Source organism: Grampus griseus (assembly GCF_964374135.1).
Source record: "Grampus griseus genome assembly, chromosome: 12".
NCBI lineage: Eukaryota > Metazoa > Chordata > Mammalia > Artiodactyla > Delphinidae > Grampus > Grampus griseus.
Window position 1 is genome coordinate 23364451 of NC_139006.1, and position 16698 is coordinate 23381148.

The window sequence follows — 16698 nt, forward strand, 5'->3', positions numbered from 1 at the left end:
ATAGTTATACCCCCCACTGCATCACTTCCAAAAGAGTGGGCATAAGGATTAACCCTAAAACATTCCAGACCAATGTGGAGTGATGGTAATCTCCTCACAAACTCAAGAACTATGAACACAGTATGTGTCCAATGATTTGCATACATTTGGGGGAAAGGCTATTTAAATCACGGGTTTAACCAAGTGATCACTTCCTGCTTAGCATAAAAAACTACAGTGGATGAGGATAAATTTCCCAGAAAAATAAAACCAACTGTTTTCTGGGGAAAAAATTTCTTCTCACAAGTTGCCATTTAAACGTCTTCATTCCTTTTTTTTTTCTTTTTTCCTTCTTAGAAAGAAAAGACTTGTTAGAAGCCAACTGTTTTGGCTGTTGTCACCAAAGAGAAGAAGGAGTTGATACTAGAATAGTCCAACTTTTGGCGATCCAAAGAACAGTACTTGTTGGATTCCTATCGAACACTTGAATGAAACAACTCAATATACTGACTTCAAGGAGCTAGCTTGCATTTGATCAAATAAATTTTGATCCAATAAAGGAAGATCATATTCTTCTGGATTAGCAACAAACATTTCACTGATCTCAGTTCTTCCATAAAGAGTTCAAGACTCATCCAATGACACATCCCAAAAAGTAAAAATGCAAAATTTTCTGGGAAAAGGATTTCCATATTAATATCAAGCAACGAGTTATCAGTGATCTCAGTGGCACCTATAGGATACTTACGAATTTGTGTGTAGATAGTCAAACGTTAGCTGAGCTCGATTCAGACTGCTGTAATTTGTGAAAGCCATGAGTGCAATGAGGTCTCCAGTTCTTTACCCACTAACTGGGAACTATAAGCTTACAATGGAACAGATTTTTCAGGATTCCTTCCAGTAAAGGTTTGGTAAATCTGTGCTCCTTAGTTAAACAAGGTTACCTAGTATTTAACCAAGATATATTCAAAAAGATGTCTAAAACAAAAATCGATTTCTCCTTTACATATTTTTTAATCTTCTCAATGACTATGATGTAATATCTTGGAACTACGTCATAAACGTGTAGTCTTAAGGAGCTTCAGCGTTAATTTGCGACAGTTCACGGAGTGGAATGTGGTTGGTCCTTGCGTAGATGATACTGGAGTTGGTGTTTCAATTACTGCTCCATCTTCATGTTCTTCGAGCCTTTTTTGTTGTTGTTCCTCTAAATTTCCTGTGAGGAAATTTACCAATCCGGAAATTTAGCAACTTCAGTCATAAAACTGGACAACCACCCATGTCTTCGCCATCAATGATCCCAGGATCCTTAAATTAGCCCCAGACTGGTGACCACGATGTTGATGAAGTGCATATGGCGTTAGTTCCGGCTTCACCACCTCCTAACTGAAAGATCTCCTAAGCGCTGAAGACCGATTTCTGTTTTCAAAGCCCGGACCAAACCTAGCTTGCTGTGTGCCCCAATTTCGTCAGGGTAGTGGGTCAAATTACCTCACAATGACCCACTAAGTAGCCACAGAATTGACCCGCCCAAATTAACTCAGGCGGGCCGCGCCCCTCCCCCACTTCCCTCAGACACCGGCCTCAGCCTCTAAGGCCCTGACTGGGCCTCGGTCCCGTGGTCTCCTCCTCACGGAGGAGTTAGTCCCAGCTTTCAAGGCCCGGATCGAGGACAGTGGCGAGCGCACCACCCGACCGGGCGTTGCCCGGCGCTCACAGCTGCCTTTGTCCCTCCCCACGGAATTGGAACCCAACAACCGCAGCGCGCTCTTGGAACCATGTGCTGCCGCCGCCTCCGCCTCCGCCGCTGCCGCCGCCGCCGCGAAACCAGCCGCCCGCGCGCCGCTTTGGATGAGATGGTGATTGGACTCAGCACCACAAACTTCGGCGTTTAGGGCTGCTCCGCCGCCGCTGCCGCTGCCGCCTCTGCCACCTCAGCCACCGCTTTGTCTCCGCCAGTGCACACAACCCGGGCCGCCTCGCGCACTCCCCGACGCCCCAAGCCCCCGAGGCCTCCGCGGCGCACTCGGCCAATCACAGAGCCGCCCCTCCTCCCGCCCCCGCCCTGATGCGAAGCCTCCTGATTGGTGGGTAGCGTGTCTCCACGTGACCGGATTTTGTTAGCCGGGCACTCCCCTGTCACGTGAGTGCGCGCGCCTCTCTTCCTGCTTTCTTGACCCTCTCCGCCATTTAAAGAAACAGTACCGGGGGCGGGCCGAGCGACGCAGCCGGGACGGCAGCTGCGGCGCGGACCGGAGGAGCCATCTTGTCTCGTCGCCGGGGAGTCAGGCCCCTAACTCGAAGAAGCCCTGGCGCGCCCTCCCCCCCTTCCCGGTCTGGTAGGGCGAAGGAGCGGGCGCGCGGTCGATCGAGCGATCGGTTGGCGGCTCTTTCTCCTGCTCTGGCATCCAGCTCTTGGGGCGCAGGCCCGGCCGCCGCGGCGCGCGCCCGGTGGCCGTTGGCGCTCGCGCCGCGTCTTTCTTCTTGTACGCAGAACTCGGGCGGCGGCCTATGCGTTTGCGATTCGACGAGGAGTCGTCCGGGTGGTCGGCGGTGGCGGGCAGCTGCTCCGCCCCGCTCCCGGGGAGGCGGCGGGATTTGGCGCGGCCGGGGAAGCTGGGGTGGCCGGGGCCGGCCTGGAGGCCTGGCGCCACCCTTCGGGGCCTGCAAGGACCCAGTTGGGCGGGCAGGAGGGGGCCGGGGGATGGTTGGTGGTGGGCTTCCTACTTTGCCTTTTTCTCCTTATGCCGCCTTAGTGAGGGGCGGGAGCTCTGGCGGCAGCTCCGGGGTGGAGAGACAAGCTCCGGAGTCGGAAGAGCTGGGTTTGCTTCCGGGCCTAGCCACCAGCTGGCCGAGTGACCTTAGGCAAGTCACTTGGTAATTTGTCTGCGCCTCAGTTTCCTCCTCTATCAACGTTTGTGGGGTTGAAAGCGCTTTGTAAACTATAAAGCGTCGGTGAATGTAAGGGATGATTATTGTTCGTAATGGTTGGCTTTTTTGTTTGTTTGTTTTGAGTTGTAAGAAAACTTAGCAATTGTCCAATCCTTGGATTTTGAACCTGGGAACCTTGGATTGGAGTTGGATATTCCCAAATTCCCTGAAATCGTGTGCAAAAATTAGTGGGAATATGTATTTTAGGGGAATGAGGATCCATCGGCAGCAAGTTTTCAGAGGGGGCTGTGACCCAGAAGAGTTAAGAACCACAATTCACTTGCCACAAGGAGGAAACTGAGGCCTAGATGTCATTCGGGACCCGTCACAACCAATTTGAAGCCCCTGTTGAATCCCTGGGATATGTGAGCTGTTCTATGCATAGTGGGTATTCGGGGTTAGAACACTCCACTGCTTGGCTTCTATTCTGAGTCTTTTCACCATGGGTTGCCTGAAAGGTGGCTGACGCATATGGTACAGTGGCACCCAATATAAAGCAGCTAAAAGTAGGAGTGGATGTGTTCTCTAGTATCAAGAAGCCTGTTTAATCTTTGGCCCAACAACTTTTTATTTTCTGGTGCCTGACTACCTTTCTGTTTCATTGACCATTTTCCATGACCATGGCTGCCATCCGTTACTTGCTCCTATTTTATATTCTTAGTTTGTGTGGTTGGTAGTGAGCAGGCTTATTTTTAAATGGTGCTGCCAAGTCCAGCTAATTAATGGTGCAGGTGGATTTTTAGCAAGCTGGCTGACTGGAACAAACTGAACCAGGCATGGAATTCCTGAAGATGTTTGGGGGTTTGTCTTTATTAATTGAAGGTTAACATTCTCTGAAAAGTTTTGTTAGAACGTCTGCTGAACCTCAAAATCAGTAGATTGCAAGTGTTTCAAACCTACCTTTCCCCCCTGCTTCCGGCCTGCTTTGTATTCTCTTTGCTTGCAAGTGTGTTACTAAGATGGCCAAAATGCCAGTTTTTGCTTCTTTGTTAATTGTCAGCTGCTTTTATCAAATTCCAGGCCATTATCCAGCAAACACTATAGAAATGTTTGAACACTTGGATTTCAAACATTTTCAATTTGTGGAGTGGTGCTTACCAGTGGTACAGTTCTAAGCAAGCAAACACAAACCCACTTAAGTGTTTTGTTTGTTAGGTGTTAGCCGGTTCTGCTATTTAATACAAACATCTGGGAAAAAAATCAATTGACTATTACCTTTACCTAGAGGGCAGAGACAAAGGATCTCAATTCCAGAGGAGTGACTGTTTTGGAGAAAGATGTGTTGGTCTTTTAGCTCTTTTGTAATTAAATCTGGATGTACCTCAAAAGAATCTTAAGACTGTGGTGATAAGATGCTTTCCTCAGGAGAAAGGAGGAAAAAAACAACTGGAACTCAAAGCTTGAAATTCTGTGACAAAACATGAGCTGTCCAGGATAGGAGGTTGAAAGTGTTTCACTACAGCGTTCTGCTCTCGCTGGAACAGATGTCCTTCGGTGTAGTCACGGCGTGGACTCCAGATTTCCAGATTTTCAAGAACTGGATCTGGGACCTGGAAGAGATTATCAAGATGTGACAGGAACTTGGGAGCTGGATTTTTTTATTTTTGAATTTGGGGACTGTTTTCCTCGCTTAGAGAAAAGAGACAATGACTGAGCAAACACTGCCACCAGCGCTATTACTGGGAATTCGGAGACCTGAATTTTCGCCACACTCTCAGTGCAAACTCTGGCGATGCTCCACCCACAGTGAACTACGGTACTTGCCATTTTCCAAAATGCCTTATTCTTTACCATCTCTGCACTTTTTGTTTGTGCTCTCTTCTCTACCCTGGAATGCCTTCCTCCGCTTCTTCACCTATCAAAACTGCCATTTATTCAGTATCCAACTCAGATGCTCTTTCCTTCATGAATTTCCTAACTTTAGGCAGAAATGATCTTTTTTAAGTTTTATAATGTGCTGTTATATATCTTTTATCTATATTTGTATACAAGTAGCTTATAAAGTCCTTCCTTGCATGCATTAGCTCTCTCCAGATAGCAAGCCCCGTGAAAGCAAGGGCTTTGTCTTGGGAATCTTTGCCCAGACATTACCACATATGATGAAGCATTAGTAAAAAGAAGGAATTTAGAGAACAGGCGATCTCAGAATAAGCACTCAATAAATGTTTGCTTAGTTGCTGTGTGATAACCTAATTACTCCTGATTAGGGAAAAAGTCACTAGTTTTGGGCCATGTCTCTTCCTTTATTTCATACTTTATTATTTTTTAATTCTAACTTTAAAAAGACTTAGGGAGGGGCTTCCCTGGTGGCGCGGTGGTTGGGAGTCCGCCTGCCAATGCAGGGGACACGGGTTCGTGCCCCAGTCCAGGAAGATCCCACATGCCACGGAGCAGCTGGGCCTGTGAGCCATGGCCGCTGAGCCTGCATGTCCAGAGCCTGTGCTTCGCAATGGGAGAGGCCACAACAGTGAGAGGCCCGCGTACCGCAAAAAAAAAAAAAAAAAAAGACTTAGGGAGCCCTCAAATATAAAGAGAAACTGCTCTGCTGCATAGGGTATTACAGAGGGGTGCAAGGGCCAGGGCCTTATTCCCTGCGTACCTTATTCTCTTGCACTCAAGATGGAATCTTATGAAAATGTAATTAAGGATAGCTTTTACAAATACAAGACCATAAGACAATTTGTGAAAGGCATTGGAAAGGAAGAACAACAGTATCTCCTTTGCTTTGCTTTGGTGTTGGTATATAAAATTAAATCCAGTTCTCATACCACCTTTGGAGCCACTTCTTTCTCCACCAACCACTGCCCAGCAACCTGAATACAATCAAATTACTACCCCAAAGTATGAGACTTGGGGCAGTTCCTATTTGCTGCTTCCCAAGACAGTTTGTCCTCAAGAGTCAGGAAACAGTCTTTACCAGAGAACTCTTTCTGTTCTTATCATCACTGATCGTTAATCATAAGGCTTTTTTCCCCCATTTATCATCTGTCAGCTTCTAAGCCATGCTTGTCAAGAATTAGTATCCGTCAAGCAGCTGATGTGCTGACAGCAGCCCCACCCCAGTGTTAGAGTCCTTTCTTTGTAATTCCAAGCATTTGTTATCTTATATGTTTTGTCCCTCTCCCCTCCAGTCCTGTGCCTCCTGGTTGCCGAGTGTTCACCTGGACCGTCTGACCACCTTTGTGCTATTCCATCAGCCTACAGATCTGGTACCTGGATTTTTGCCCATGGTGATTCTACCACCTTACTACTGAAGAAGACATCATTCCAGTGGACCACTGTGACCCAGGAGGCATCCAGCAAATCATCATGATGTGGCCTTCACCTCCACTCCTGTCCTGTTCTACCAAGATTCAACACAGCCCTTTGTAGTGAAGTCAAACTCCTCAAGCCAAATAGCTGAAGCTATTTTATCACAACAAAGGCTGTTTGTTCCATGAGTGTGCATTTCGTTTCTTCAGTTAAAGCCTTCAGAGACACATAATAAATTTGGACCAGGGGATTTTTAGTTATCAGCACTGTCTGAAGAATGGCAACATCTTTTTGAGAACCACATTGGACCATGCCCCACTATCTTAAATGATTGAAATTCAGGAAGTATCTAATCTGGACCCCATTCTTTTTCCATGTCAAATCTGTAGTAACCTACTGAATGAGCAAGCAGATATTCTGACCCATTGGGATTAAAACAAAGGCACAGTGAACTCACAGCATCTTCTTTGGGATTACTCAGGAACCAGAACTTTTCACACAAATGTAAGAAATTCTACCAAGGAATCCCTTTACCTAACAGCATCTCACAAAGCTCCAATCAGATTCCAGAAAAGGCCTCTTGATACATCCAGGTAGAACCTATATGGTAATCCCTTATGTTTATATAGCACTTTACAGTTTCAAAGCACTTTTACATGCATTAATCTCAATTATCAAATAACACAAATTATAATCCCTTTTTGCAAATGAGGAAATGGAAATTTAAAAGGTTATCCAAGGTGACACAGCTACAAAGTGGTAGAGGCCAGGCCTTCTGACTCCTAGTCCAGTTCTCTCCTTGGAATTAACTTAGCCTCTGTTTTACCCAGTGTTAAAATAACTGGAGAGTGGGAACCCCAGAAAAGTTTCCAACTTCCTGATCTGGTGCCCACAATCAGTCAGGATGTCATATATGTAATCTTGTGATAGCTGTACCTAGACCAGAATTCCAATACAGCATCTCTGACGTTTAGGAGTAGACTGTTTCCATGGTGGTAGATTGTCCAGTCAACAAAGAAAATGTTTATTTGACAGCAAGATTACCCATTATGAAACACAGAGGTGCTTTTGGATCTTTCATCCATCTTCATGGCCTTCCCAAAGATGGCCTAGTTGATTGGAGATCCCTGTTTATATCATGTCTTTTTTTTTTTTTTTAATTCTTACTAATACTCCTGGACACCAAGATCTACCTGTGGTCCTCTATCCCCAAACTAATATTTACATAGAATGAGCCATCAATTTTTTTAGAACAGTACTGTTCATATATATGTGTGTGTGTATGTATATATTTGATATACACATATAATATATATCATAGAGCTTCTGTAGTCCAGTAAGGTGGTAAAATACTGTAAATGTGTCCCCTTCCCTGATTCATAATGCAGTGTAGTGTATTAAAGGATCTCAGAAGGCTTGCTGTAAAGAGCCTCATTTAGCTGTTTGGTCCAGTGTGTCCTAAGTTTAATCAAGCACAGAAAGTTATTTTTGCAGCATTCCTTTTAGTGGAATGGGAAAACTGCTCTAAAGCAGTATAGCCAGTGCTTCCTGACTGCCAACAGATTACCCTGGAGACCCAGGAATAAACAGCATCTTTGAAACCCCCCCCTTTTTATGCCTTGTCAATAACTACTTGAATTAGTATGTCTTCCTCATCTGAGAGCCCCACATCTTGACAGTTACCTTTATTTTCTGTCAAAGAAACCTCTAGAAGATTTGTGGGGATACATGGGATGGGGATGAGGGAGTTAATTCTGCCACAAAATTAGATGAATTCCATGACATTCAGCAATATACTTTTCTGTCCTTAGAATTGTGCTGTAAATCTAGTTTAAGGGAATTGCATCTCAGGTGGGTGAGGAGACTGGGAAGGGAAGGGAGGAGGAGAATAGAGAAAAGGGGGAGGAGGGGTGAGAAGGAGATATTTTCTTAGGATTTGAGTGTGGCCCACTGAGATCTTATTAATACTTGAAGAGAAGTCATCCAGCCAGGGAATTTTTGAAATAATATTAACAAAGAAATGAATGCATTTTGCAGCTGTATGCTGACTGCAAAACCCCCAGCACTATTGTCACTTAAAACCAATAGCCTTGTTCTCTGATAGTCACTTACAAGCCCAATTTCAGGCAATCTGAATTTGTAGCAGACTTGAATGTTAACTTCATTTTGTAATGTGGCCCACATTAGGGAAAGAATAAATAGGAAAACACCTTGGCTTACCACAGGCTTTGCTCACACAGTTTCTGGTTTCTGTGACCTATTTTTTGTATTTCAGCATTTTGTGAACAACTTATTCTTAGATCATTGGTTTTCCAAAGGCTTTGTGGCCATGAAGCCCTTTGAATGAAAACTTTATGGAAGCCCAGAGTAAAAGTGAAGCTGCTCTGGAGGAAGCAGAAGTGGGGGCCCTGAAACCTGCCACAAGCATCTTACTTTACCACCATGGTGACACCTAAGGAGACTTCTTTACAACAACTAGAATTCTTCAGAACACAGTTTGAAAACCACTGCCCTAGACAACAGTATGTTCAACCTGAATGGCATTCTGTTCTGTACCTCTACCCAACACCATCCATGTTCAGTTGATGCTGAACACTCTTAGGAATACTACCGTGGGCAAACTCAGAAAAGTACAAGAAGATGGGCATATCTTTGCCCCCCAGAGTAGTCATATGGGCCGAAAGTGGTATCAAATGGACCTAGAGTAATAGCCCTCTACCTACAGATGGACTTCCAGTGATTCCTGGATTTGATATAGCCAGAGAGCAATTCATACATACTCTACACTGACAAACCCCCTTACCCAGCTTCTTTCACAAACACCAGATGCTCTAGTGGTACTTGAAATACATGACCTTGAAGTCATGTGCCAGGTATTGAAGCTGATGCTGAAGTTGATGTCTCATTGAGGCCATATTAGAGCAACTGTACATTGGACCGCCCATCCTCAGCCATGGTACTCTACTTCATGTGCAAGGGATAACTATAAACTGAAAGCAGAATTCAAAGACTGGCAACATTACCTAAAAGGGTACCTGGTTATTATTCATCTTCTCAGACTATGTCACTATCACTCAGCCAGTGGCAGTTACACTACTTCTTGGTTTTTATTCAGTTTAACTGCTCTTTCCAGGATAAATGAGCTAATAACCTTTGAAAAATCGCTAAAACAATTCCTCAGTCACTGGCACATCTGCCTAGCCTCCAAAATTAAGAATGCTCAGCTCTAACTACATGTAATATCTGATCCACAAGGGACAATCTCTGAACATCCTTTCTCATCTGTGTGATTTAAAATGTGACCATTTCGAAAATTTTCTTCCAGCCAAGAGAGATTTTAAGATGGGTGTTTTGATGTCTGGTACCATCAGCTGTTGATGTTAATGATGTGCGGAGGTAGGCCTTTTGACCAGGCCATGATAGCTTACTTGGTGGGCATCTCAAATTGCATATCATCTACCTTTTGCTGGAAATGTAGACTGACTTGAAATCTCCAAAGCCTGCAGCTAAAGATTTTATCAATAGACTCAAGAGCTTCCTGCTGCTTCTTCCTAATGTCACAAGACCACAGTCCCCTGTCCTTGTGGATGTTTTCATGGAATTTCATCTGTCTCAGTACTATTGTTTTACACTGAATCAGAGTGGCTGACTTCATTCCTTGTCATGAAATACTCTCAGGTATTAAGACAACTTACCTGTTCAGGAGGGATTTGATTCATGAACTCCTCCCAGACCAGATCATGTAGAACAAGTAGACTTTGATTTGTGCCATGAGAAAAGTCTCATTTCTTCAGAGTCAACTTAAGGGCCCGCTGTCCTCAGCTACTTTAACGAATGCACTGGTTAAATGTTGGAAATGTTTCTTTATATCTTTTGTCTCTTATCCTCTAGACTAATTGTGATTATGAGTCAGTCTACAAATCATCAAACAAGGCCTAAGTCTGGTTACTCTATACTGCTCACCCTCAACAAATAAAATCTGATGACGGGCCTGCTTGTATATACAACTGTTATCTGTAAAGAAGAAATTATCTACAAGCTTAGATTTTCTATTGCCTTCAAAATGTCAGCTCGATTTTCTTTTTCTCCTGTACTTGACCGAAAAAGACATTGATCTACACTGGCAGTCATTCCCTTTAATCCTGTCAAAATGAGGGACTAAAGGTAAAGATGATCATCTGTTCAAGAGTCTGATGTACACTGTGTATAAGAATTGATGGTGGAAAAAGCGTAAAACTCAAACCTAGTATCTTACTATCTCCATGCCTCAGATCTCATCTTTCAGCAGTACCATTCAACCAGTCTGAGGCCTTGACTTGTTGATAAGATGATTCTCAGAGATGGGCTGAGTTACAGAAGATGGAGACTTGATTACCAAAGAAAGTAGGGCCAACCTTGATGAACCTGGCTCTCCCAACCCTATCACTCCCAGATGTAGCATAGACTCCTAAACAGAACCTCAAGTCTGGATTAAGGAGATAGCCTTCTGAGCTGAAAGTTCTTGGGCAGATGAGCAGGAAAATGAAAGTTGCTGTACCTGACTGGCCCTTTAAGATCAGAAAATTGTATCCAGAATAAATGCTGTGGATTAACCCTGGAATACTCAGGGTTAAAACTAATGTACAGAGTTTTGATATTAAACTGCCTGTTCTTCTAGATCATAGCCTGGCTATTGATATGGCTGGCCCTGCTGAAAGTACCTTACTTGCCTATTTACCTGACACAGCCCTTGCCTGCTTTTTTGACATATTGCTGCAATCAGACTGGCTGTCCTTGAGAAGACTATAGCTGATCTCGGTCTACCTTATACCCAGTTCCACCAAGAGGTTTTGAACAGAAGCAGCCTGCACCTCACCCACCAGGACTTAATGTTCACAACAGGAAGGACCATGCTGTATACTCTTTGACCAGCAGCTTTTTTTTTTTTTTTAACTGCAGAGTCAGCCTCTATGCCTATATATATTAGCTCATTTTCAGCACTTGGGACCCTTTCTACCAGATCTGAAAGAGCAGAGCAGATTGAAGTCACTGTCCATTGCTCTGTTCTACGGTAATACAGAGATGAATCTGATTTGCCGGTACTCACAGAAATGTACCAGTTCAACCTGGCAAAAGACTTAAAGGAACATAAGAACACTTTTCCACTGAGCTTAAAATTTACCACTGACTTGATGAGCGTCACAGAACTATTTGCCAGTGGGAGGCTGGTTGTCCTGCTTCATGTCAGCAAGACAGTTGGGCTCTCAAACTCACGACCACTGAGTTTACTTACATTGAAACTCTATTGTATCATCCAGAGTGTGCTATTGGACATGATTATTCCATTCAAATGGATTACAAGCCTCCTGAGTAGAAGACAAACTTACTCCTCATGATTTTTAGAAGACAAACTTACTCCTCATGATTTTTTCCAGAATACATTTATTGTCAAGGAAGGAACAATGCCAGCTGTTACCATACAATTTTATGAGCAGAGATTAAACTTTTTCAGTATCTGGTCTTACTATTGACATCAGTTGTTTTTGATTGACCAGCATCAATTCCATCCCTTTGCAACAACTCCCTGATGTTTCTTGGAACCTCCTCTCCTTCTTTTCAGTCCATGTGGTTCAATCTGACCTAATCTTAGGTTTCATGGGTGGACATGTAATTCAGACCTGATCAATCAGCACAGTCCATCTCCTTGGCCATAGTGATTGGTTCAGGAATGGTCGTTTGATTCAAGCTGGTCCAGTGATACCCAACCCTAAGAGTTTAGTGAACTGTGGAGGAGAAGCTCAGAAGCTCTACTGAGGTTGCTTAGCTCTGTAGGATGAAAAGCTCAGACCAACAGGGCCCACCATATCAAATGAGCCAGTCAAAGAATGAAGCCAGTACAGAGGAAAGCAGAGCCAAATGTTGGAGAGACTTGAGTCCTGATGACAATGTTTGTGCCCCTGGATCCAACTGTGCCTGAAGCAAGTATATCCCCTGGACTTTTCAGTTATGTGAACCAATAAATGCCCTTCTTTGCTTAAGTTACTTTGAGTTGGGTTTCTATTACTTGAAATTGAGTCCTAATATTACTACTATCTACCAATAGCAAAACTTGACAGATCCAAATGCTAAACTACAGGTCAAGGCCACACTGAAATTATTTTCCAATCCAGAATATAAAATGGAACAGGAACTGACAATGTTTAGGTTATTACAGAAGCATAAAAATTAATTACATGGTAGAAAAATATACAAAGAAAAACTATCAGCAAGGAATTGATTACATAATACATGGTTCAGCCATATAAGAAAATCTACATGTCTGTTAAAATAAATAAAATACATTTATTGTGTATGGGCATGGAAAAATGGCCATGATTTACTAAGTGAAACAAACCATTGCTAGAAAAATGTGTACTATGAACTCATTTTAAAATTTATGTGTTTATGTTCATAATGCATAGAAAAATCTATTAATGGCTTTCTTTAAACAGTGTAGATTACATGAGACTTTATACATTTCTGTATTTGAATATTTTACACTACTCACATTAAACTTTATTTTAAACTTTATTTTAAAATAAAGAGTTTTAAAAATTAAATTTAGTGCTTACTGTTTGACCTTGGCAAGTTACTCAACACTGAGCCTGTTTTGTTAAATAATTTTAAAGACCTGCCTTTATATTTGTGAATATTTAGATAAATATATTCATCCAGTACTCAAACTGATAGACTGTTGCATCTTTCAGAGCTCAGTAATTTTTCCTTAATTTTTAATGTCTGAGCATATTTGGCTTATGAACTTTTTAGTTTCAGTGTTCATGAAAGATTTTTCCAGTTCTCAACCAACATTAATCTCTTTAAGACCTCTACTGCAGGTTCACACTAGGCAGAGAGAAGGAAAAAGTCTCATTTTCTTTGAAATCTTTGAGTATTCTGATCTCGCTGCAGTCAAGGTCAATAGTGGCCTTTTATTGTTAAGTCCATTACATAAACATCATATCTGAACTTTCAGCAGCACAAACAACTGCCACCAGCATCTTGGCACACTCTTCAAGTGTAATTTTCTTCCTACCTTCCTGGCTGTTGCTCCATTGTAGGTTTAGTTCTTCTCATTTAAATATTGGCATAGCAGACATCCATTGATTTTTGTCTCCCCCCCAAAATCATTTCCCCATTTTTTTAGTGATAGATCTCCACTTTTCCTTTGGAATGCTACTCCTTCCCATTCTGTGGGAATACCATAAATGACAGTATTCTTGCATCATGCTCCCTGGCTGACAGGTTGGATTGTGTGATCCAAGCTTGTACAGTCTAAATTCCCCTCCCACCAGGACTTTGAGTCTTGAGAGAGGTGACACAAAATTATAGGAGCTGAGTCCTTCTGATGGTAGTGTCCCAAGGAAACCATATAAGAGTTCATGCAATGACATCCCCAAAGGTGCCCTAGTTTCTGTTGTCAAGGCCTAGTTATCCAGATTTTCCTTTGTTTCTCAGACCACCATATATCTTCGTTGTGTTCCCTTTTTATTTGTCAGCCAAAGTGGGTTTCTCTTGCTTGCAACCAAATGACTGGTTTCTGTTGCTTTAACAGTTAAATAGTAGGCGTCAAACCCTCAGGAACATGGGGGATCTGGAATTGATTACTGCACTGAGACTGAAAGGCAGCAGGAACACTTCCTCTGTGTGGGGGTAGGAGGACAATGAGCAATTTGCAATGGCAAAACAGCTAGTAAAGATGCTCCCCCTTGTCATTTGGAATCATGTACCTATTGAGGCAACATTTGGATAACCAGTTAGCTGTTGACAATAGGACAATTTGAAGTGGATAAGGAAGGCCAAGACCATTGAGTTAGGAATGTATAATTGTAAATTATTGCAATAGAACTTGGAGATTGATTCCACAAGTTGCAGAATTATGATGCTGATTGAATTTGCTGCATTGGTAAGATCTTTTGTGAAAATTAAGGCAATCAGAAAAGAGACTGACTTATGGAGCACTCATATCTGGGAAGATTCAAAAGACTTGGAAAATTTCAACCCCCAAATACTTTAGGAATAAAAGTTTGGGTGTTCCCATTAGTCAAATACCTTTGGCTAAAGAAGACATATAGTGTATAGTGAAGGAGAAAGAGATAAGCACAGTCGGCTCTCCATAACCACAGGTTCTGCACCTGGATTCAACCAACGTGGATCAAAATCCATAGCTGAATCTGGGGATGTGGAACCCACAGATAGAGGGGGCCAACTGTGGTATGCCATTTTATATAAGGGACTTAAGCATCCTCAGATTTCGGTGTCCACTGGGGTCCTAAAACCAGTCCCCCATGCATACCAAGGGACAACTACCAGCTCCAGCCCTGTGACTTGGGGAAATAAGATCTATATAGCCTCTACCCATATTTCCTAGCTTACCTTTTTATGCCTCTCCTTTCTCTCCATTTCAGTACTTTACCGCTCATATTTCCTGGCTGAAGTTTGAGCATGATCCAAGTTAGCCCAGTCAGACTTCCCCTCCATTGGAACTGAGCTATTCTGCTGGCAGTGTCCCCAGACTAATATATATGGGTGTGTTGGTAAATCCAACAGTAAATCCATAAGTTGTAGATTGTCAAGACAGGGGGCTAAGATCTAGAGAAGAATGACTATCACCCAGAAATCTAGACTTGACACTGGAAATTATTTTAGGTTATCTCCCCTGGGGAGAAGATGAATTCATTTTCTACAGTATGTTGAATGGAGTCATTTATAAAATTGTTCTTAAAGAATGCATGTACTGGGCAGCCAAGGGATAGAACAGCAGACAGCTGCATTTACCTACTCTATTTTTCCCCCTTTTTTGAGAGTAGCACCTCACCTTTCCTTCAGAAAGCTAGCCCTCTCCCATGCTGCCAGAAGGTAATACATAAGAGGCGTGTAAGTTCCTGTTACTGAGATTTCCTCAGTTGCCCAGGTTCCTGATTTTCTTGAATGTTAAGCTTCTCTAATTTTTGTGAACTTCCTCATATCCTTCCAATAAATTACTTACGGCTGCACAAGGTATCCCCTGTACAACCATATGCAGAGGCCCAGTAGCCAGAGTTGATTTTTTTTTGCTTACAGTCAGAGCACCCCAACTGAATCAGTATCCCTCCTATGTCTTAGGCCTTCTTGCCCTATAGATGCTCTGAAAAATCTCATCCAGTTCCATGGCTTTGTGGTTTCCAACTGTATGTTGATAACTTCCAGATTCCTATCTTAAGCCCAGGCATATATCCTGAGCTCCAGATCTGAATGACCACCTGTTATCTGGATATTCCCCCACTTAATTAACACAGATAACTTACACTAACCCCACCATTTTCCCCTCAAAATCTGCTCTTCTTCCACTGTTTCCTTTTCTTGATAAATGGCACTATCCTCCACCCTGTTTCTCAAACCAGAACATGGGCGTTATTCTTGACATTTCCCTCTCTTCTTTCTCACCCCAGACATCTCTATTAGTCATTAAATTCTCTTGGTGTGTCATGTAAATATACCCCAAAACCATCTCCATTTCTGTCACCCTTGTCCAAGGGAACAGTATCTGTTGCTAGGACTTGTGTGATGCCCGTCATACTTCAGTCCATTCTTTGCAGAGCTGATTGTGTCACTCCTCTGTCTAAAATCTTTTAATTGTTCCCCCCATTATTTCAGAATAAAATCTAAACTTTTATTATAAAACTTTATCCTTGTTTACAAGGCTCTTCATTATCTTACTCAACTTTGTTACTTTGTTATCTTTCACCATGTCAAACAGTAATAGCCAATTTTGTATGTTGGAGTTTCCTGTAATATTTCATGTGAAAAAAGAAGGGGAAGAGTCCATTAAGAGAAAAAAAAAATCCATTAATATTTAGAACTACCCAATTACTTACTGCTATAAATACTATATTTTCTTCCAAATTTCTCTTTTCATGAAGTTTCTAAATTAAATCTGACGTGTAACTACTACATAAATAGAGCTCCAGTAAGGTCCATGGAGAACAATCAAATCCCTACCTCACATCATACACACACACACACACACACACACACACACACACACACACACACACACACACAAAATACCAGAAGAACTACAAATTTAAATGTTAAAATGAAATACTTGAAGAATTTTTAGGAGACTATTTTTATAATATTGTGATGGGAGATCATAAGCAAAACAGGAAACCTATAAACTCTAAAGGAAATTACAGACATATTTGACTACATAAACAGAAATTTTGGGAAAACAAATCTTGTATCTATAAAAGACGCATGATAGATGGAGGAAATATTTCCAACATAAGTGACAGATTGAGATTAATATGGCTAATATACAAAGAGTTCCCACAAACTGATCACTACAAAACAATCACACCAGTAGAGAACACCCAATAGGTAAGAAATCTAAAAGATCAACAGTAATAGTCACTAACCATTTATTTAGTACTTGATATGTGCTGGATAGAGTTTCGGGTACTTTACAAGTATTATGTCTTTTAATCCTCACAACTTACCCTATGAAATAGATAATATCCCTGTTTTTCAGCTAAGGAA

At 42.3% G+C, this 16698-nt stretch overlaps 2 protein-coding genes across 5 annotated transcripts in view; one reads left to right on the top strand and one right to left on the bottom strand.

The window, feature by feature from the left end:
* Positions 1–1966, bottom strand: part of MORC2 (MORC family CW-type zinc finger 2) — a 43521-nt gene extending 41555 nt beyond the window's left edge. For all 4 annotated transcript variants that reach the window (XM_082667336.1, XM_082667338.1, XM_082667337.1 and 1 more), the window contains exon 1: positions 728–1966. In XM_082667336.1, the coding sequence (XP_082523462.1) occupies positions 728–795 (68 nt within the window). In that variant the 5' untranslated portion in view covers positions 796–1966. The remainder of the gene's footprint in view (positions 1–727) is intronic.
* TUG1 (taurine up-regulated 1) lies at positions 1317–12183 on the top strand (the record flags this gene model as incomplete). The annotated part of the gene is made up of 6 exons (XM_082667932.1): positions 1317–1338; positions 1568–1838; positions 1939–2066; positions 2284–4666; positions 6042–6755; positions 8438–12183. The coding sequence occupies 4 exons, from the start codon at positions 1317–1319 to the stop codon at positions 2733–2735; spliced, it is 873 nt and encodes a 290-aa protein (XP_082524058.1). The 3' UTR covers positions 2736–4666; positions 6042–6755; positions 8438–12183.
* Between the last annotated feature and the right edge of the window lie 4515 nt (positions 12184–16698).